The 23,982-nt window shown below is 39.0% G+C and overlaps 1 protein-coding gene across 4 annotated transcripts in view; it reads right to left on the reverse strand.

Moving 5' to 3' along the window:
• The window catches only part of BTRC (beta-transducin repeat containing E3 ubiquitin protein ligase), a 117,180-nt gene that overhangs the window by 82,837 nt on the left and 10,361 nt on the right, over window positions 1-23,982 (reverse strand). The window contains exons 2-3 of one of the 4 annotated variants that reach the window (XM_062001043.1): window positions 17,431-17,499; window positions 6,259-6,366 (exon numbers count right to left, since the gene is read on the reverse strand). The exons of 1 other annotated variant lie outside the window; for it this stretch is intronic. In XM_062001043.1, coding sequence (XP_061857027.1) covers window positions 6,259-6,366; window positions 17,431-17,499 — 177 coding nt within the window. The remainder of the gene's footprint in view (window positions 1-6,258; window positions 6,367-17,430; window positions 17,500-23,982) is intronic. 2 more of the 4 variants (XM_062001044.1, XM_062001045.1) reach the window with 2 other exon arrangements.

Genomic DNA, 23,982 nt, shown 5'->3' on the forward strand with positions numbered 1-23,982 from the left:
ATCAAGTGCATTTCTACTGTGGTTTGTCCCCCTGAAATTTACATGTGGTCACATACATACCAGATTCCAAAGGAGAAATATTTCACATTGCCTATACATGTGTGCAATTAAACACAACTACTTCTGCATCTTATATATTTCCGGAGTCACTCAGTTCTCACTACCATTAGCTTAAATGCTGCATGATAAAGTACTTCATGAACTTCTCCAAATTTGTGATAAAATTCCCTATTTTATTTTTTAAATTAGAATTATTACTTAATGTGGTATGAAGCTATTTGCCAGCTATCCAGAAAAAGGTAAACTTCATCTTGTCCAACTGGCTGCCTGTGAAGCACTGCCATGGAGCCATCAAATGCAAAAGCACAAGTGAGCCAGGTGATTTACAGCAGCCTACGGCCGGTGCTAAACACACAGAAACATTTCCAAGTGCTGCGAGGGGACTGCAGTGGGGCACCCTTAATGCCTCCTTTCTGCATACGAAGCAAGAAAGATTAAGACCAGACATTGGCGGAGCACGGAAAAGTCGCTGAAACGTTATTTTATACAGGAACAAATAACCAAATCCACGTTAAATCCCATGAAGCAGCAGTGAAGCCCATCGGAGTGGCTCAGAGGGGCTGCAGCATTCCCCCAGCTCTGCAGTGCCCGCCGTGGCCGTCGGGGGGCAGCACAGTACGCGGGATGGGCGAGCCCGCCCCCCCCGCGCGCCGCTCCCCGGCGCATGCGCAGTGCCGCGTGCGCGCACACGCACAGCCTGGTTCTAATTCAATTAGTGCAGCCTGCAACTCCAGAAAAGAGTAATTCAATTAGTGCATTGTGCAGCTCTACAATACCTCCAAGCAGATGTTCACAATCCTGAGGAGCTGGAGCTAGCTTTAAAAATACCTGTATGCCTTCAGTGCGGCGCTGCATATGCTGTTTGTCACTAAGGCTTTGTGCGCCCACCACGGCTTCCTGCACCTTCCTGACTTCAACAAGGGAGGGAAGAGAATTCCCTTGAGTTTTTGTTTGGTTTTGGTATTTTTAATTAATCAGCCAAACTAGCGTTAAAGACCTTGCTCCCTCCGTCTCAGGAAGGGCACATTACATAGTAACGAGATCATTATGGCAGAGGTTGAAGGAGAGGCCTTTTAGCTACAAATGCAGGTTAAATTGACCATCAGGCTGGGCATAGTGGCATGGTGTTTCTTCAGTGACAGAGTCTGTCACACTTCTTGATCCCCAGGCTGAAAGACCAATAAAAGCCTAGGCAACTTTTGACGTTCAAGATGGGTGCAGAGTAAGTGCCAATTTCTACTTAGTAAACTGTAACATACTACAAAAAAACCCCAACAAACCAATCAAACCCACCTCCACTGATCCACAGGAAGGATTTCTTTGCCACCTAAAAGGAGAGAAGTGTCTCTTGTTGCTGTTACCCAAAAGATGAGGCCTTGCAGCACAGCCCAAAGGCTCCCAGTTTGGTGGGCTTCCCAGCATCACCCGGTAACAGTATAGGTTGTGCCACCAGCCAGACAAGTCCATTAGACTTAAAAGCGGATGAACCCCAAATACATTTAACAAGGCTGTTTCTGTAGTTCTGGTTCTCCTACAGTAAAGCTCTCAAAAGTCTGAACTTTTGAGTCTGAACTGAAACAGAAGGAGGCTGGAGTCAAGTCCAAAAATTGTACCATTAATTTGGGTTCGTTTCTGCTCCTTCTCGTATTCCCCCTCATGCCTTTATAATTGCTCCTGTCAGCTGGCGAGATGAGGAGGAATGGGAGAAACTGCTGCCAGACACCTCCAACAAGAAAGTTTGCTTAAAAAAACAGGTGTCACATTGTGGCAGTTCAATATTTCATAGCCAATACAAGGAATGTGCAACAATACTGCAACTTTAAATCTCTGCCTCCCGTGTCAGTCTCTCTCCTCTCATTGTAATGCCAAAGGGAACAGCAATCAGAGTGGAGATGTTCAACGTGATAGAGGTCAGGACACCAGTGGATCAACGTACCAGAAACACGACCTTGTTTATTTTTTTCCCCAGTATTATTGTTTACAGGGTGCTTTGCTCATGTACCTTGTGGTTCTTAGCTAAAAGATGAAATTACAGCCCAGGATGAAGCGCTCAGGCACACATCCAATTTGTGTTTCCATCTCAGAAAACAAAAAGCTTCTGAGGCCCTCGGGCTGCCATTCAAACTTGGAGAGGCTGACATTTTTAACAGCATGAACCAGAGACTGGCAGAGGGAATGATCTAATGCATTTCTGACTTGTCAATCAAAGATCTCACCTCTGCTGTCTTGTAAACAGTTGGGGGCCACCTAACTACACTCATAACCAAGGGAGAGCCTGCCACCAGCTGGGGGGTGCCTGAGCCGCATGCTCTGGCTATTAGCCACCAAAATTACGATTCTGTTTTAGAGGCACAGGGTAAACAGCCCACGGGCAGATTTCAAAAAGCCACTGGGAGAGCAGGAGGGGAGAATACAAAGCAGGCTTGGTCGAGAATGGACACATCTCCGGACCGAAGGAGTCCACTGACTGGACACCTCATCTCTCTCCCAGTTAAGAGACAGAAACACCAGCTCCAAAGCCAATTTCCTTCAAATGCATTTCTAAGCATGCACAGTGCACCCACCCTGAGACTTTAGCTTTAACCTCCTGTATAACTGTAAACAATGTACAACTACTCATATTTACACTGTATTTCCCAGGAATAAAATGTCAACTTTTAAGGTAAAAGTGCATGGACACAACTGCTTCTAACAATCTACCAACAATGCTTTTTAACAAATATTCCGTTTCTTAACACAAAAATATAAACATTAGGGGAAAAAATAGATTTAAAGCTCATTTGAGAAACGAGTTTCTCTCTCTCATGTGGGTGCAACAAGCTTCCTTCACTACAGTCCATTAACATCTTCCATACTCTCACCTTTCTCCAAAAGTGACCGCAGTCCAAAGAAGAGAGCAGTGTACATCATGTCCATGCTGCACAACCTCATGTATGCTCCTGTTTACTTCAATTTGGCTAGCACACTACATTCATCCTTTCTCAACTGGCACAGAGCTTTCTGCCAAGTCCATGGAAGACAAATTTTGTTTCTGCAAAACCCAGTCAAAGGTAGACCCCTTCATCTGACAAACCCTTCACTTTGAGTAAAGCAAAATGAGAATTTCTGGCATTCCAGAGAGACAATTTCACATTCAACAAGATGCTGCCACCTCCACCACAAAAGTTAATCCTCCTCTTTGACTACTACAGCCTGTTAGAGAAACAATTTCAGACCTGGCAAAATAAAGCTCTTAGCTTTTTCATTGGTATCAAGGCTTCAAAGAAGTAAAAGCATGACTCTTATATTTGTATTCAAATAAATGTCATGAAACAGACACCTGTTGGCACATCTGGAAACTTCCAAAGCACAGATTTCTAGGGGAAAAAAATACTTTGCATAAATTAAGGGTTTTTATTAAGAGAATCTACAAGCAACCTAGTTTTCAATTGCTCTGCAGAGTAACAGTACAGTAAAATCTGGCATCTAAGACACTGAAGATGGAATGGCTGGTCTTTTTCTCTTGTTAAAATATCCTCTTTAACCTCTTCCCACAGTGCCTGATAGGAGTCCATGTTCCAATTTGCTGCCATCTTCCACCATGATCTCTTTGAAATTCAGTTACACAATAGACTATCAACTGCAAAGCCCTTTGAGAGAAAAGACATTTAAAAAGAACTGTTTCTAGCTCCTTATTCCTCTATTCATGCATTTAGACTTAAAACCTTTCCCACTGTGGGAGGATTGCCAAACAGAGTTGGGGAACCAGAAGATCCTGTTTTCACACTGGTGTCTCCCATAATAAAAACACACAATGAAGAAAAATGAAGTTATTTGACATATGAACAGAATCATCTCTAAATCGACTTATCTGCCAATGTTTCCCATGAGGAGTCATCAGGGCTTTAACTGAGCTATTCAAAAAGAGCCTCTTTCCACATTTCTGTCTGAACATCTGAAGGTAAGCATGTAAATAACTAGACAAATTCAGCAGTGACTAAGTAGCCTTCCAGATGGCATCTTCTCTTTTGCCACAAGCAAAGAACATTGATATGCTTCTCCAGTTACTTCAAGCTTGCCACAGAAAACAGAAAATAATATGAGAAAATTTGCTGGGCTACAAGAAAGTCTTTAATGCTTTCCTGAAGATTCTATGCCAAAAGAAATCATTAAAGAACAATGAAATATTTCAGCATCACAGCTTCAAGAGGGCTCCAAACCACTCCCATATAGACTTCTGCACTGGAAAATGCAGAAGCCATGTGTTGTAGAGGGCAGCTTTCTTCAAAACATCCAAGCTAATGGGGATCAAAGCGCACTGAAAAATATGGATGACTCATTTCTGCAGAAGCTCTTGCTGGCAATTTAGCTTCTCTCTCCACTGGCACTAAATACGTTCCCCAACATTGTCGTCAGAGTGCTGTGAAGAGTACCAGTGTATCATTTTAGAAGGCAAGTGGGGCACACTTCCCCAATTATCTTAGAAAATAAATATCCATGGAAATGTGTCTCAAATTCTGCAGGAATGCAAATGTCAAAGTCCTACTACTCTCCCAAGAAGGCAGGACATGATGAATGGTTGTGCAGCTGACTCATTTTGCCCCAAATATCAATGTGCTGCATTAGCAAAAAAGTTATTGTTCATATCTGTCATTAGCAAGACTGTCTTGATCTGAAAGAGACTAATTTCCCTTTCCAATATATGCTTATTCCTAGTAATAACAAATAACTCAAGCAGAAAGAAAGAAGTCTCAATTTGAGTTTATAAATTGTACTCCTAAGGTTGTCTAAAACCTGAGCTTAAAGAGATCTGAGACTTACTCAACAGCAAAAAGCTCAAAAGTGAGGCCCATCCAGTTTAGTCATATTATGCAAATCAGGATTAGAAGTCTATAAACTCTGCCTGTTGTCTCTAGAGTCCTCTTAGACTGATGACTAAAAAAGTCATCTTCCCCCTCCCCCATAAAAAAGCTCCACTAAAAGCTTGCTTTAGCAAAGGAGGCCTGGCAGGACACCTTCCAGGGTCTATCAGTGCTACTGCTGGGTCAGCAAAAACAGTTGTAGCAAAATGACGCAAGACACTTAAGCCTCCCCTGAGACTGAGGGGATTATTTCCACAGTACTCCTCTAGCCCCGAGAGCAAGACATCAAATTCAAAATAATTTTTGCATGCTGTCCTTTAGAGGCAGATAATGAACTTTCACCACAGAGACTTGAAAATTTTAGAAAGATTCTATCGTATTCATTACGTCTGGTTTTGCAAGATGCTGGTGAATAACTCTTTGTCACGTGTTAGGTCAACAGCAGCATCATTCACAGCAGCATAAACCTTGAAATAAATGTTCATATCACCGTGAGTTCCAATAAATACATCATATACAGAGATACTCCTCAGGTCCTTCAGTCACTGCAGTTCACATGAGATCTCGCGGTATTCAACATTAACATAACTCCTCTGCTGCCCAGTCTCTACTGTTTATATCCACCTATTATAAAACACTTGCAACAATCTTGAAAACCTTGTCTAGGTTTCTAGATGCTCACCCAATAGCTGTCTCACTCTCTACTCTCACAGGACAGTGTCGGCATTTTCTAAGATTCAGTTGTCACCAGAAGTGTCTGGATAAACCTGTTTGGTAGAAAGTTGCCTCATGACAGAAAAATGCTTGAATTTAACCAATTTTGAGACCAAAGATAAAAATAGGTTTCCTTTATTTGCTTTTTGATTGACAACTTCCTTGTAATTTTCTGTAGTCAAAATATCCAGACTACTGCTAACAAACCTAAAGTAAACAAATGCTGGCATCAATCATCACCATGGCAATGAACCCACCCGCCTCAGCCCTCTAAGCAGCATACAGAAAATTTAGATAGGAAGGGAATCACTGCACAAACAGCCAGATTGGAGACCATGTAATGGATACTGTTTGCCAAACACAATTAAGTGGTATATTTTTGACACAACTGAAAGCCAATGGAAAAAGATGATGGTACCAGGCCAATTTATACAAAATAATTATATCGAGGTAATGGAAACACCCCAGCACTGAGCTGCCCTGAATCTACATGATATGGGTTTAAATGTTAGAGATCTGAATGACATGGGAGAGGCATACAGTGTGAAGCAGAATTAATGGAGGTAAAGCAAGCAAGTAAAGATGGAGATGCACACGTATACAGATGGAGAGAAAAGGAGGAGTGGAGAGAGACAGAAAGTACCTGGAAAGCTGGGAGTGTGCCAGTCCCTGGGTTATACAGGCATCGCAGCGAGGGCATGCTGTCCGCCAGGCTGGAGCAGCCCAGCCACAGAGATCTGGGCATAGAGCACTGCAGAGAAAGGACAACTATGAGATGGGACTGTATGAGACAGGATGGTACAGATTACAGGAACTTTCAAGGCTTAGCCAAATGGCATCAACACAACCGCACCTGGCCTTAAAGACCGAGATCTCTTTGAGAGATCACAAACTTCTGTTGAGTCTTTTCCTTGAGAGAAGCTTTTTACCAATGTCACAGTAGCAAGAAAAAGGCACAATGGAATAAGAAAGCAAATTATCAATTTTCTATACCAAATGTGTGAGTTTTTCCAGTAACAAGAAGTTTCTTTCTAATTAATCTTCTCCATGCACAGCCACATCCCAGGCACAACACAAAGCAAGTAGTTTTGCAAGGGAAGCAGAAAAGGAAATGACAACTTGAAGTATTAACATCATCAGGGAAAGAAAAGGGTTGGGGTTTCATCTGAGGAGGAGATAAGAGGAAAAACCTACAACCCAAAGTAAATAGGAACTTGGTGACACTCAGGTTTCTGCTTGCTTTGTTATTTGTTAAATAAAATACAATTATTACAATAAATTTATCCTGTTTCTCACAAACACAAAGAAGGAGCCAAAGCAGCCAATCAAGGAAAATACTAGCCATTTTGATAGTTAAAGCCATTACCTCCTGAAATATAGAGTTGCTTGTTCATTTTACACCACTACTATTAAATTTAGGGATGCGTTATGATAGCAATTGCTTTTAGCAGCCATGGAGTTTTTGATGCCATGAGCACTGCTGCATTTGTCTAATTACTGGCAAGGCAGGAAAAAGCAAGTATATTTTAAATTGTCAGATACTCATGAAACCTGTAAGATGGGACAGATTAGATGCTAGAGATTTCAAACCCCCATACTCTTCTTTTTTGTAATCCTCCCCCTCTTGCCTTTTTTTTTTTTTTTAAGGGGGGATGGGAAGAAATCTGAGTGGAAAGGGCAGCTGGAATGGGTATGAAATGACAGCTGCCTTTTGAGCCACCGTTTCTTGCTGCTCTTAACAGGGATAGAAAACCTTGCAGAGTCTTACACTACATTAGTACATAAGAGCAACATAACCCATCCTTGAAAGAGCAGAAAGGTGATCACCAACATCCATAATCTGGTACTGTGCAGACAGCCACAGATAGGTTAACCCTGGCTATCACCGCGTTCATTGCTGTACTTTTGTGCAATTTACATTGCTGTTCTACAAATAGTATTAAAAGACTGTTGGAAACATAACCTATACAAATGTGTGTATGAGACATTTAGATAACTTAACATAAATTCCTCATTTTCATTTCTTTTTTTAAAATCTCTTCACTTTACAAACATATTGAACCTCCAGAACTTAAGAACTTCATAGTATTACATATCACAGGAATTTGTAGATAATGTCTCTCCTAAAGACAAAAAAGTTATAGGCATAATATTACAAGCAACAAAAATCTGAGCCACACTTCATCTGCCATCCTAATCTCCAAGAAAACAAACACTCCCACATACAAAAACCCTCCAAATATCAGCAATCTTTTATTTGTAATGTAATATGTATTACTGCAGTTATTAAAAGCTGTTGTGACAATCAGCCTTAAAAAAGGGGGTTTTAATATATAAAGTGAGCATCTATGGTTAAGCATTTCACCAATTTAATGTGTTTACTTAAATCAAAGTTGATTGTTACAGTAACAAGGGTGATTAACTACAACATGGTACCTCCTGACATGCAGAGCAAATTCACTAGGTAAGTGTTTCTTATCATTACCTATTCTAAGATTCATAATATAATACAGAATAAATATGGGGTGATTATGGAGGTTTTGTATACAGACTTATCAAGGTCTTGCCCAAATAATTTATTCCCTCTTCTCAAGCTTTCCTATGCCTTGTGCTGGCCAAGTTTTTGTGCTGTGATAATGAACTCAAAAAACTGATTGCCATTGAAATTGATTGACTAGGTAAATTAAGTTACTTTAAATGTTTGTACTGACCAAAGCATGGAAAGACACAGAGGCAGGAACAACGAGGACCACGCTGTCAGTGGAAAGGCAAGTTTACATTGCCTCAATGTTTACGTGAGATTATGGCTCAAGTCAGAGTCACTACAGATAGGGCACTCCATTGTACCAGGGCACTTAGAAGGTAATGAAATGTCTTCCTTTAAAATTGCCACAATAACAAAAGGAAAAAATGGAGGTCTATTCTGCAGAACTCCCTGAATGTACAGAGGATATCATTGCTCACCCATGCACTCCTGGTCTTTAGGATTATTCCAGAATTAGGAAGTATGCAATAAAAATTTACAAATCCCTTAGACAACTTCTGAATCTGTTGCAGTATAAAATAAAATGTTTATTACTGATACAATTCTATTTCCTGTCTTAAAAAAAATAAGTGTAAACTTGCACACTGTGGGAGAAAATGCCATTCCTGTAGTCACCTTTTACCTATTGAAGGAAACAGAGACACTAAATTACTGTTGGTGACTGAAAGAGGCTTATTCACAAGCATGAACAAAAGGCCCCAGGTGCTTCAATAGAAACAGCTTGTGTGTAAATCAGATGAGTGACCCAACAGAACAACTTCATTTACAGCCCCATCTCTGAAAAAAATCTCAACAGCCTCTGTCCCCATCCTCTGAGCAAGCCACATGTCAAACACTCACTTTTGTACTGTCAGCTCCACAAACAAGGGACTGGCCTCTATGTTCACTCCTTGAAAGCTGACTGACGAAATTCTCCCCTGAACTCAAGTCAATCTACATTGATTCTTCAAAACAAAGATACAGAGAGGCACAATGTTTGGACGACAGCCAAATGGGAATGCTGATATTGCTTGCTAAGTACCAGGCCTGGATGCAGCAGTTTATACCTTCCTGACTCCCAAATGCACTAATACTTAAACGTCTGCACAACTTTCACACCAGCTTTTTGTTTATAAAAGCTAAGCATCTTTAATACACATTGACTGGCATAAGATAGAGAATTGATTGACAAAAAAACCAATTTATTTTTTTCATCTGATTTTTTTAAGTCCCACTCCCTAAACTCTGAAATGTATTTTCCCACTAAATAAACACAGAAAATACAGTTTCAAATGAGCTCTGTATCCCCCACCTGACAGAGGCTAGTACCAGCTGCTCCACTGGTGATTAAAATGGGCCTGCCTTACTTTGAATTAAAATAGGCTAGAAGCATTCACAGTCACTGCCTGAGCTGAGTGGGCAGTAACCGTGAGCTGAAGGGAAGTGTATTTTAACCTATTCAATTATTCTTGTAACTATATTGCAAGAACATTTTTGACTACATCAGATGTTCTGCCTCTAATAGTCTACCCTCTCTTCCAATTATTTGATATCCTAAAGACAAATCTCAATACACACTCAATGGCTAAATTTTTGCCAGCGCTAAAAATTGGTTATTTACTTTATTTGCTATTGCATTACAAGATTATACATTACCATTTCAGACTGGGTGGGTTTTTTTATCAGATTTGTTCCCTTCTAGTCCTTCAGCAAATACAATATACTAGGGGTAACTAACATAGTTTTAGTAAATTGTGTTACAGGTCAGAAATATATCACCTTGTCCTGTGAAACTTAGTAGTTCTACATGGGGAAAAAAAAAGTTCTTGGACTACTACAATTTACAATTGTAGTACAAAGGTATGAAAACATAAACTCACTCTACTAAACTAATTGTGAAACAACCACCACCAAAAGCAAACAAGAGTTTAAGGATATTTATAGACACATTGGGAAAATTAATTATACAGTAATGCAGAATGACTGTCTTAACTGTGGTGCATTTTAACATAATAAAGTGTATTAACCTATTATCCCTGTCTGAACCCTGCACTCAACTTTATGATAGCCTGCGTGCCTAAAACTCTTTTGATTTACAGGTAACCTAACAGATTTTTGCACAGCTCCATGTCAGGGGCAAAAAGGAAACCCATTCTTTTTTCAAAGAGCTGTTTTTTGGTCAACCATACATGATAATTTCAACTGTCAACCACATCTATTTCAGTTCTTTCTTAGTTCAGAATTATTTTCCTGTTAGTACAATGTCCTGTGCTTTTTAAAGATAAACAAAAAATAATTTCTACAACTTTTTGGAGATGGGAATTCAGATCCTGTTCACTCAATATTTTCATTAGGGAGCATCAACAGAATATGACACGTGTTGTCAAGAGCTGAAGCGTTTAAAAACTGAGAGAAATGTGGCTTTTGCTGGTTGGTCCAGCTGATCATAAGGCAGGGAACCAGGTAAAATTGTACAGAGAAAATGAAACACAAGTTGTAATCATTACAAAAAACGGTATGAAAAGGGAAAATAAGGGCTAGAAATTCTACTGCCCAACCTGGTGCAGATAAAACAGAAGAGATACTCTGATCTATATACACCAGACCTGAGCTTGACATGAGAAGACAGATTTTTCCCCAACTCTTTTTTTTCACCACTTTAGAAAACAAATATGGGATGTCTAGAAAGTACAATCCTTCCTGAAAGTCTCTTTCACAGTACTGGTTCCAAAAAAATCTAATTCCAAATAAATGTGCCTTAGGAATTTTGACCCTTTACAATGCTTTATCAAACACATGCTCAGCTGTTACTAGGATTCCTAATATTAGGAATTGCAATTTTATTACAATTATTTTAATAATATAACACAACAAATGGGAGAACAAACCTCAATACTATTCATTCCCACTCAGTTCCTCTTACACATCTTTCAGCCACATATTTCACTAAGCCAATGCCAAAAATATACCACACACCACTTTCATACTGTGTCCAACGTGCACTATTCCTGTCACCACAGGATGCAAGACACTGTATGAAACCTGCTCAGATAAGGCAGCTGCTGTTTACATTACAAATGTTGGTCTCACGAAACTTAATAACAATTCTAGAAATTTACTTCTGGCTAAAAAGTGATTTTGATTCCTTTCTTTGGTCTAGTTTTCATCCTTTCAACTTATCCATAAAAATGAAAAGATATCTCTTATTTTTCCCCTCTACTGTTCAGAGAGGTGTTCTCTTTGATTAAATGTATATTGTATAGCTATAAAAAAAATTAATTTCCAGTGCATGTTGTATAATTTCACAATCAAAAAAACTGCCATATGTATTTCGTTGTTTAGCCTGGGTATGTAGCACTTCATTATACAGGCTTCTGAGCCAAAAAAAAGGTATATGATACAATTAAAAAAAATCCAAACAAGCCTGTAAAGGGGAATTAGCATTTTCTTTTATTTTAGTTGCTTTTTGTGGAGTTTTTTTCCCTCTTCTTTTCCCTCCTATCCCAACAGTGGATACAAGGCACACTAAATACGTAATTACATGAGAGAGCCACCCAGCTTTCAAAGGAGCCATTCTAGTGAATTGTGTAAATAATATGCCTTTAAAAACCCTAACATATGAATACAGATTTACCAGTTATGGAGCAGTTATATACCTGAGAGACAAGAATATCCATTTTAAAAAAAATAAATAAAATCCTGCCTAATTATGAACTTACCAAAGAGACTCACATGGCTCAGAGCAAATTAATACTTTTATAACTTTCTCCAAAAGTTTTTTGTCTGTTTTCATTTGAAAATAAGAAAGATGTTAAAAGACTTAAGTCTTAATTAAACCAAAAACAATGGCCAAAATCCAGAGAGTTAAAAGTTTACCCCTCCGTACATCTCAGTCCACTGATTCCTGCATGTGAAACAAGATAATTCTGACTTTGTCACCAGATATTTTTCTTGAAAGTCTTTCCATGGGAAGAAAATTAATTTACAAAATAAAGAGGCAACTACAGTAATCCTCTGAGTGTGACCATGAGAAGGATTTCCCAGGGTTCAACTAGCCCACAAACTGTCAGCTCTTCTAGCTGGCACATATTGCACCAGAATTGTGAAGGGCAACACGCCGTTGCTGTCATAACCAGTGCTTTTCACAATTTCTCAGCTTCTGTTAGCTTCAGACATCTTGGTCACATTTACACATGTATGTATGCAGGCAACTAAAAGAGGATTGTGCTCCTGTTTTGCTATAATAAAAGTAATTGAGCTATCTTATCAGAGACCCTTGAAGCACTTCCACCAATTGCAAATCAAGCAATCCTCACTCAGAGAAAGCTGAGAATGTGTTCCTGGGACAACTGCAGGATCTGTCTTCAAAACAATTAGGTTTCACAAATCAGAGGCTGAAATATGCTACCAGGGTTCCATTATAACACTCTTCCTAGATTCCAAACACAGAAAATACTGGACTTACCGAACTTCATTGCAGTCATGGCTCGGGGTTACTACGTTCTGCAAGCTTTACTGTGCACATACAGTTCAACTGCTGTAAATGATTCCTCTTCCTCAAACTCCCGCTTTTCATGTAATTGCTCAGTAAATTTTCCTTAACATACATATTATGCAAACTCCTCTCTAATCTTCTGCTGACTCCCTAGCTTACAGTAGCTTTTTACAAGAGATTCCAGTTAACTAATTGCTTTTAAAAATCAAAGTTAAGGGACACAGAAAAGGGTTTATATGTTCAGATTATCCAAATAATTTCTTACCTGAGTGGAAGCCAAGAGGATCAGACCCCAGCTTTTAGGTAAATGTAAAGGAATGTTTTCCCCAAAGGGCGGTTACTGGAGTTCAACCTCCAGGATTCCAGGTCAACATCAACTATACACCCCAGAAAGAGGCCAACTTCCCATCTGTAAGGTATACAAAATCCCCAATTGCCAAATGCTTGCGGGAACTTGTGTAGATCATATCTGAACTAGACAATACTAATGTTTTCATAATTATAGCTCTTTAATCCATGAAGCTGATAAATCTAAACCAGTGCACCTGCAGAGATTTAAGATTCAGATGCCATACCTTTCTTTAAGGCATATAACATGCAGAGACTTGTGTGTGTGCTTCTTTAAGCAACACCAAAGATGTTGGTGTTAAAAGTAAGCCCTACCCAAACTTAGACCTTGGTGAGATTGCTTTTACTAAGGCATCAAACTGTCTGAAGGCTTAAAATGGAGATTTCACAAGGCCATGAGCATTAAGCTCTTTCATAAGCAAGAAAACAGAGTTGCTATTAAGCTCCATCATATCCAAAGCTTGATTTTGCAGCTATTCTGAAGAATTTAATAATTCCAACACTTATTATGCCATAAGAAATAAATTTAAGTCTTTGAAACAGCCATTCTGCATGAGGTTGGGCACACAGTATCTCAGTCCTGCATCCACACAGCAAGGACAACAGAACTACCTTGCCCAAGAGAGGTGTTAGAAACTGTGTCCTTAATTATTAAGCTATGACATACATACATCAAAAAACTTAAGCAACCAGGAGCCAAGAAGAAAATTATCATTACCTTTATTATAAAAGCAGAAAGAGCAACATACCAACTGCTCAACCATCACTGAACCTGAATAACTGTGAGGCTTTAAAAACTATACAACCGTACTCTACGAAATGGATTAAAACCTCTTCGGTTTGGGACACTTAGGTCTAGATTTCCATCATACAAACTGCAGAGGAGAAAATGACATTGGTGGAGGGATGAAATGGAGGTTTCATTAGATATTCCTTCATCTCTAGTCTTATTTAGTTCCACAAAATCCCTCAAGATTATTGTTATGTTACGCACCTACCACACAAAAGTGCTCCAAGGATAACTGATGTGTCTGCAAAGCACTTTGCATTCCCAAAGTAGTATATTGAGTGCCAAGTATTAATAATCAACTGCAGAAAGCAAGCTTATTTCGACTTTCCACCCAAAGAATTAGTATCCGAATTTTGAAAAGCAGATGGATCTGCTGAAAATAGAATACATTTTAGAAGTTAAGGAGGAAATGCTAAGTGACAAAATCAAAATGTTTCCAGATATGATACATTTGTCTCCTAAGAAAGTGTAATTCTAGAGGAAGAATCTTGTTTTCACCACAGTCCCGGTTTTTACACTCTCTTTTCCGGCTGACTTGACTGAAGTGCAGACCATTAATATCTTAAGTGCCTTGTTTTGATTATACTGGCCTTTGCTGGTACCAATTGAGTTAAGGTAGCACCAAGAATTTCCAGCATAAAACACGTTTACAGGTTTATAACTCGGCTCTAAAAATTGTACTCCAAAAGACAGTGGGAGGCAGAAAGGCTTACATGAGTGCATTATATTACATATCCTATATGATGCATACTTGCTCATGGTATGCAAAGGGGAGACATCAGCTTTAGCTCTGAATTACCATGTTTCACAAGCCACCTAAACTGCTACTTTAAACTTCCCATTTATATAATCAAAATAATGTTTTGTAAGTGTTTCAGCTAATTAAGAGCTTAATTTGCCCAATTTCACAGTTCAGCTTAAATCATAGAAGGTGTCAATATAATACAGGAATTGGAATGTCTATTGATCATATTCATACACAAACATTCCTAACCCTCCTCCCTTCAGAAGTCAATTGCAGCTTGTCTTGACCCCTTCCAAAGGGTCAAGATCTAGGTGACAGGATGTTACAGGCTGCTAGCAACACAATGCTGCCATTCAAAGAAAGGCTTAAATGAAGATCAAGACTGAATAAATTAACTGTAAGTGTTTGCCTTTTTGTAAAAGATGAACTCACAGAAAACAGCTAAGGACAGCTTTGCAGGTTACTTAAAACACTGTTCTTAAAACAACACATTTCTGGCCATTGGTATTTTAATTCCTCTAGCCCACGTAAGAACAGAATACAACTCTCTGCTGCAGCACAACAACATTAAATATAAAAACCTGCCATTAAAGGGCAGAGGGTAATGGCATCAGTGTGGGCAACCCATGCTCAGGTAGTGTTCAACTATTATCTCCAGTTTAAGTAGGCTGAAAATAAGCAAATCTTGTCAGCACCATTTTTAGATAAAATTGTCAATTTTATGGATATTTATAGTATGTGTCCAGTCTTGCAGAACTCCATCTTCCTCCACCTCACATAAACTGCTTTTAGCCCACATTAATACAATGTGTTACTGTGATACTTCTCACATTCTATATAAGCCAGGCAGCAGATCAATACTCAGCTATACTGAGGAAAAATATTAAAAAATCATTATGTCAGGATCCCATTAAAAGCACCAGCAGGATAAACCTGGTGCACAGACACAATTCCATCTGGATGCATATGTAGATTACTGCTTTTAAATACAAGAAAAATAGCTTTCTTTCCAATATAGGATTTTAAAAATCCCACAGGCACGACCTTTGGTATGTATCCTGCACCAAACCAGTCTCACCTCAAAATGATTTAGCCTCTCTGCTTCTCGTGAGAGCCTACTCTTTTAATCAAAAGTTTCCACCCTTTGTATCAAGTCCCTTAGACATATACTTCCTGTGGTGAAATCACAGCACTGAAATTCAAATAGCAAAGTTATTTCCATGACAGAATCTGCTGATGACGCAAGCTCAAGTTTCAAACCTCTCCTTGGTTCAAGGAGGAGTAAGAAGATTTAAAAGACTTCAGAACAAGTAACAGTAAACTAAAAATCAAAAGGAAAGCAGCCACGTGCAATTCTCTTTTTTTAAGAAGTTTAAGTTCCTCTGTTATTTGAGGTCGCCTAATGTTAAAGTCTCCTTGGAAAATTCACTGAGTATTTGGGGTTTATTTACCCCCTCAATATTTTTCTGAGTCAAAAAAGCATATATTTCACTTGCATCAGAGCACTGGCAATATAACATGGCAAGAACTGATGCAGGTCTGCTAGCCTCAGAAGAAAAACAGAACAGCTACACAATCCTCTTCTTATTGTTCTTCCAGTCTACCACATATGAAACAGAAACTGATGCCATGCCCCACAGGTCAACAAACTTGAGCTTTGTGAGACGATAATTGTGGAGTTGAGATTCCTCTGAGACACCTTGCCTCCAGCTCAGCAAAGTTTAAATCAAGAAAACATCGGCTTCAATGTCCCAGATAACCTTCACTAGTGTGGACTTGGAGAGAGAGAAAGAGAGAGAGAGAGAAATAGTCTCTCAGAAAGAAGCTCCAAAGCACACTTCATCTTTGCAATACACCACTCATTCAAAGAAATGGTATGCAAATACACTACTGGACTCAATCTCCATCTTCTTGTAGGTGTTAAGCTCTTCTCGGTTCCACAGAAGTCAAGTTGACTTGCACAAACAAGTTACTACTTGGAAGATACTGAGACAAGACTGGAGAGAATCATTCTCTCCCACTCCGCTCAAGTGAATTGGCTCTTTGTTTCTGTTGGGCTTACAGTTCCATAGATCCCTTCACCACCATGTTTCATCATTTCACAACTCCAGTTGCCAGGACAACAGGATGCAGCTTATCTCTGCTGTTTTTGTTGCCATAACAACACAATCATTCTGGCTTTCTACAAAAACAACAACTTTCAGCCACATATTCTCAAGGACGCAGGATTCATCATACATGTATCTTCATGAGGGAAGAGACTTGTACGGGCAATTTGTAAATTAAGCTATTTTTTCTGAAGAGGGATTTTTCACTCACAGAAGTGAAAAGCTGACAGCAATTGCTAGAGGCAGACTGCTGAGACATCTAAAGCCTGGCCTTTAATAACAGCCAGAGTAATATAGCACTAGGCCACTTCTGAGTGGGGACTCCCTACAGTGTCAGGTTGTGTCAAACTGCACAATTGTTATGTGATGTGAGTAAGTGTCCATACTTGTTTCACCAAGGCAGATCTGAATTAAGACGCTAGACGCAATTCTCTTGAGTTTTAACCCAGTGGCCTCCCCATTATTACCAGCACCACCACCATGCAGCTTTGTGTTTGAAGGCCCATTTTAATTCTGTAATTTGAGCTGCTGTTGCACATTTCTTTTCAGACTCTGACCCTTTTTGCTTTCAGGTGACTGCATTTTGAACTTTTATTTACAGGAAGTGCACATTCATAAGACTGGTGAGAAAATGTTATACAAACACAGCATGCATAAACACAAAACAGTGATGGCTATGAGGGGTATCAGCTAACATGACACTATAACTTCATTACATCTTTATTTATGTACTTCACTAATGAGACAAGCACAGGTGTCCAACACAGTCCCTCACATGAGATGAATAACAATAATACAGTCCAACCTGCTTTAGCCATGCTTGGTATCCAGATGATATAAGTTGGAATCCATCTTTTGGCATGTGTATTCGGGGCTAGGAGAGAATAGACATAGAGACCTCCTTTTACACTGGGACCTAGCTAACCTAAGTCTAAATTCTGGAGCAATTTTACAACAATGCAGATTTTTTTTTCAAGTCATATATGAAGGTTCAGTACCCAGATTACCTCGTTTACTCCTCTGACATAAGTTGCTTTAAGAACATTTTTTCTAATAAAAATATCACCATTTTCAGGATTACTACCATTTTACATTTCAACTCAGCATATATAGGTACTTCTTTCAAATTTCCACACAAATGCACTTGGATAAGCACAGCCTCTGCAGTAGGTGCAAGAGCAGAGACTAATGGTCATTAATGGGTTTGCCACTATATAAAGCCAAATGGTGTCAAAACAGCAGTAGTCAAGCTATGAGAAGATTTTTTACAGTCACTATCCTCAACATGATCAGACCAGACATTGGACAACATTAAAAGATTAAGGAAAATCCCTGCAGAGGTGCAGCCTTAATACCAGGGTAATGGGAACCTCTATTCACACAGCCATAAATTATGCCTCAAACTGATACGACAAATACAATCTCCTCCCCATTTAGTGTTTTCTTCCTTTTCAGGCTGAGGAAAAGGCAAGACATCCAATTGCTCTGGAAGCGTAAGACATATATATAACAAATTACAGCTAGAATAAAGTATGCACCAAAAAAAAACCTCACTGCCTGTCATGCAATTTATTAGCAGTTTTAAGATACTCTCACTATCAAGTGGATTCAATTGTTCCTCCTCCTTCTTGCAAAAGCAGACATTTTGAAATTAAAATCACATCAAAACACCAGGCCCAGAAACTACATCTTCAGACACCAAGTCCAGAGACTTTTCTTACTCCTGAAAATTACTTCACAATCCCTTTCATAATTCATTGTACTTCCTCTCCAAACCAGCAGGTATGTGCCCCACTACTTCCTCTGGAAGGCTGGAAAGATCTTATTTTCAGAATGGCTCTATTCAAGGTGAGTTTACTCCCATTTGTTCTTGTGTCAACACAATATTTAGTCTGTACAAACTGTGTCTAACTTGGCACTCATAACAACAATTGTTGGAGAGGAAAAATGTGTTATCACTGAATGACAAATCTTCACAGCTATGGTGGGGAGGGTAAGCCAGGCTTGGAATTTGAAATTAAAATAAGAACTAGACCAGACTAAAGTCTTGCCTCCAAAGAGAAGTACACATACAGGATTTTACAACATACTTTAAACATTAGTTATTTCTGTGCCTCTCCAGTTTGAATTTAAATCCTCCTAAATCTTTCAAAGCGGTAGCAAGACTATGCCCTGGTGTCCTAGCCAGTAATCTCAGTTAAACATGAACTGTAATAACCACCATTGTGCTGATAAATTAAAGTCAAGTATGTCTGGTTACTGCATTCACCTGCTGAGTTTGGTCTTGCAATGCTTAACACATTAACAAACTATGTTTTAGGGGACTTCTCACACAGCTAGAAGCATCATGCTCCAAGACCTAATCCTTACTCCAGCACTAACTTCATGGGTGGTTAGCCTTTCTACTACTGTAAAATGAGGACAACACTCATTTAACCCACCTCACAGGTTTGCTGAGAGGAATTGCTGACATTTCTACGTGCTTTGAAAATTGAAGAAACTATATGAAGTGCTATGTATCTAGCAAGAACACTACAAAAACCCACATTTGAATTCTGGCTCAAGTGTTTCAGTTACTTTTTCAAAGTAGCACAGCACAGCATAACCATCAAGGAGAAGAAATAAAAGCCTTCATAAACAAGCAAAAACAATGACCTTCCGAAATCACAGTGTCGGGAGTAAAGAGACCTGAATATCAGTCTCTGATCTGCCCAGGTTCACACAGCAAGATGTGAAAAATTACTTCATTTCTTTCAGTTTCTGTCATCCAACAAACAAATTAAAAGATAACAGTCAAGCTTTCTCTTAAGACTGGCACAGTGCTTAACATTTGTGAAGCCCAGTGGTCCAGACTAGTTTGAGTAATTGACATAACACACTGATTTAAACCATTTATTTTGAAAATCCTGGTTCTGCAAATATGTAAGTGTATTAACACATCTATCACAATCAACAGGATTAATCCCATGCAGATTTGTCTCCACTATCAAAGACAATACCGTATTTCTATTTAGACAACTCTTACCAACATGAGCTCTTCAACATAAAGTTGCTTGAGTAACAGCAATAAAAGTTATCAGGACTTTCAGTAGATTAGCAACTACTGTCAACTCTATTTTTCAATGCTGACAAATATACCAACAGCAGAAACCCATTACTTGTACCTAAACACTACACTTGTACAATTCTCTCAGTGAGGTATGTCTCCTCTACATTTGATAAATCTAGTCCCATCTAAGAAAATTAACTATATAGAGGAGAAGCAAATTTTACCAGTACGAGGTACATCACTACCTATCTACTGCTGCTTATGCAATTAAAGTGGGATATTTGCACAAGTGGTTCCCCATTCACAAACGTAAGTACTGACAGAAATGTGTAATTAAATAGAATCTCACAAATTCATCATTGGCTAAACTTTTATAACCAATCTCCTAAATTCTGAACTTCTATGGTTCTCCTAGGCACATTGTGAATGACCTCTAGGAATGCATTTTTCAGCACACACAATTAACTAAGTACATCCAGTTAAAATGTTCTGAATTTCAGTATCCAAATGACAGGAGACACAATTACAAACTGACAGAGCCCATGTGTGGTTGACAATTTAAAAAATAAAGTTTCCTCTCTTCCCCTAATCTTCAAAAGATGAAGGACATAGACAACTGCCTTGTTTGGAAGCTCTATTACTTTATCAATCAACAATAAAATCTTCCATGATTATGATCTATTCAAGGCAATTCTACAAGTAATACAATTAATTGCCCAGCAAGATCTACTCATTTTTGTATTTTCATGAGCACACACCTGTAGCGGGGCACTTTTCCTGGTCAAAAGAGACAAGCTGAAGGTCATGCTGTTTTTCAGTAGCAAAGGTCGTTACAGACCAGCCTGACTACATCATTTATGCTCATGGTTCAATACCATTCCTAAATCCAGAATACTCTCTTAGTGTCTGCTCCAGCATTTCCCATGACTAGAAGTCAGGCTGCTAGGGTAATTTTCCCCAATTTTTCAATAGCCAAGATAGTGTCTGTCAAGAAGTAGCCCTGGTAACAGTCTAACTGCTAATCTCTACCATGCTATTTTGTGGCTACTTCATATTTTTGTCTAGGTGAGTGACTAATCTGTAATATGACCCTTTCTACTTCCTTTTCCAAAACATTCACCTTTACTATTGAGTACTTGCTTTAAAAATGAGCCTTCCATCACTGCAGATGGCTTATTCCACAACCATCAGCAACTTATTCACAGTCTGAAAAGCAATTTCACTCTGTATGAAATGCCTACTTAGTCTTTCTAGTGGCCAGAGAACTTGTCATCTATATATTAGCCATATATGAAAATTACTACATCTACCGCCATTGTCTATACACAGACAGAGCCAGAACCGTCTGCTTTGTTCATCTTTTTTTCTGCAACCCCTGACTTTTTTCTCCTTCCGTTCCTCTACTCTTTCATTTTTAATCCATTTGACTTCTGCAGTCCCTAAGCAAGGTCCAGAACAACAGAATGATTTCTGAGAACAAGTGAGTAATTTAAAATTCAGTGGTACCCTCTTCCCTTCCCTACAAAGGCTGATTTTTAGAGGACATTTAATTACAGGCCTGAGTTCCTATTTTCTACGCCTAAACACAACCCCTGAAGGCTTACAATATTTGAGTCACAGCTGGAGTTGTGGTTACTATACAGTTTAAATATCAGCCTCTTTACTGTGCAATTTGTTTTGAAAATCAAATCAGAAGCCGTGTCATAAACAAGTGCTAATTAAGTACTGAGCGGAAATTGGGCTTTTTTGTGCAAGAAAGGTTCTTAAATATCTGCATCTTCACTTCCAGAAGAAAGGATAAATACGTCAAGAATGATAATTATAAACGGAAACCTACTATAGTACTTGCAAAGCTGTACTACTGCTTCCCCATTCCATTTGCTTCCATGTAAGGAGAAATGAGGAGGGCAGGGGAGGGGGGGGGGGGAAGGGAGGGGAGCTGAGACCTGTATGAAATATATATGTACTGAGGATCTTATGAATTTGATCATATAACCCATAATGATTCCTCTTCCCTCAGAGAGGCCATTCACTCTGGGTTTCCATCACATACGATTTAAACAGGCAAGTGAAACCCATCTCTCTCTGTCACTGCAAAGCAATACTGAAGCTACTTATATTTTCATTCCTTTGAAGTTATGATCTACACACAGTACTTATTTAACGATAACATTGTATTCATTAGATCTAACATCTTGTTTGATAAATATCAAGAAAAGAAGAGGAATAATGCATTTTAATACTCTGAAGATTGCCTCTGAGTAACAATATTCACAATTCCATTAACTAACAGGCTGTCGGCTACAAAGGCAGAATTAGATCTGTCAGTCACTGACACAGGAGAGCATGGCCACTTGCACTGAAGATCGTCCAGTTGAGATGACTTCCACAGCAAAGGAAAATATTCCCTGTGGTCTAGAACTTGATAATGACTTTGTATGCACTACAGCAATAAATTGACTTCCTACTACAGAATATACAACTTCATGGCCCAAACAGATACCTCCTCATTCCAGTGCCCAAAGCAATACTCAAAATAAGGTACAGTTAGATCTGTGCACTCAAATTCAACAACATCAGAGACAAGATTTCAAAATCTTTCTTCTTATTAGGAGAGAAAAAAAATAAGCTCTCTGGTTCTAAACCCATAACCTGCATTTCATGAGATTTTGTAGGAGGAATGAACTAACACAGAGTCAGATGACTGTCAGATCTCACAGTTTGATACTAACTCCTTCAGAAGGACACTGAGTGCTCGAGCAGTAGGCTACAAATGCCTGCAAGCTTAATGAAGTCGCAACACATGGTGAACGTGGCTACTCCAGCCCTTCAGTGAATCTGTTTAGAGTATGTTGACCGAGATCTGCTCAAAACCAACTCCCACTGGAGAATGCCTATTTATGTTACTTGACAGATAAAAAGACACAAGCTTTTACATCCTGCAAGGGTAGTTGCTACCAGGAAAATCACATTTGTAACATGAAACACCTGCATACCTTCTTAAGAGCTCACAAGACTATCAAGCTATAGTATTCACAACCAAACGGAGATCTGTGACAGCACTCCATTAATCTTTGTCCAAAGTAACAAACTCCAAAAACGTGCCTGCTATAACAGTGTAAGGAGATCCTTTTTGTGCCCATAAGTAAAAACATGCTTGATTTCACAACCACTTGATATTTTAAGTCTCAAATTCAAGTCCTAGGTTCAGCCTCCTTCAAGACTGAAAGATCTGTGGTGAAGAAAAGAGAAACTCCATTTCTCATGCTACTTGTGCCAGGTAAGCACCCACTAAGAACAGCGGCATTCACAGTGCAAGCATTATGTATAAAACCAAAGCTAGAAGCTTGTCTAGAGATCAATAAAATTAAGCTGATGGCTTTTAAGTATCTTGTCTCTTTTTAAGTCCATAGAAATGTCAGAAAGCTCACCTGGATTTTAATTTTTCACTGAGATTCAGAGCATCAGGAATAGAAAATTCTGTACTTGACAAAAAATATATAGCCAAGGTGAACAGAAAGAAGAAGTCTGGAAAACTGTGATCTCCGTAGTGACCAAAAGAACCTATAGTGCTTTCACCTCCTTGATCTACTGATGAATTCTGGGTAGCAGACAAAAAAAACCATGCAAAAGAGATGGGTTACAGATCCATGCCAATTATCCTGGAAGGAAATCTGCAGTTCACACATTAGGCAGTGAATTTGTAAGAGGAATACAGTTTTTTCTTCTAAAGAAATGGAAATACTTCCAAGGACAGACTCTAGCACTTAACCACAATGTTTTCTGCTTAGCTAATGAGTTCTAACCTTCTAAGCAGACTCCAGTAATGAAGCCAAACATTTTCCTGTTAATGAAGAAACCAAAAAAAACTTCCTTTTTGCAGGAATGGCCATTCTATCCCAATTAATTTCCCTCACAAAGCACTGTGCTACAACTACAATGTGGGACCTATTCAGCTGTCATAAGTAACTTGGAATCCATAACATATTGCCCTGAGTACTTACCAAGACATTTTAAATTTCTTTTCCTGATCTAAATGCCTTGTACTGAGTTCAGCTCTACAACAGTTCTCAGCTCCTTGAAAGTGGCACAAGATGTAAACGCTCCTTTGCTTGGCTTAACCAGAGGAAACTCCTCCTTAAAACAAGAAGTACCAAAGAAGTCTGCTGTCTCAGGGGACTATGATGCAAGAACAAAATGGAGGCAACAGAAACATCTGAAGATACCTAACAGGCAGTCTCTGGTAGGATCCCCATGCAGATCAAGCACCTGTAAGATGACTAACCAGAATGAATCTGAAACGCTGCA

Source organism: Colius striatus, chromosome 8 (genome assembly GCF_028858725.1).
Source record: "Colius striatus isolate bColStr4 chromosome 8, bColStr4.1.hap1, whole genome shotgun sequence".
Lineage (NCBI taxonomy): Eukaryota > Metazoa > Chordata > Aves > Coliiformes > Coliidae > Colius > Colius striatus.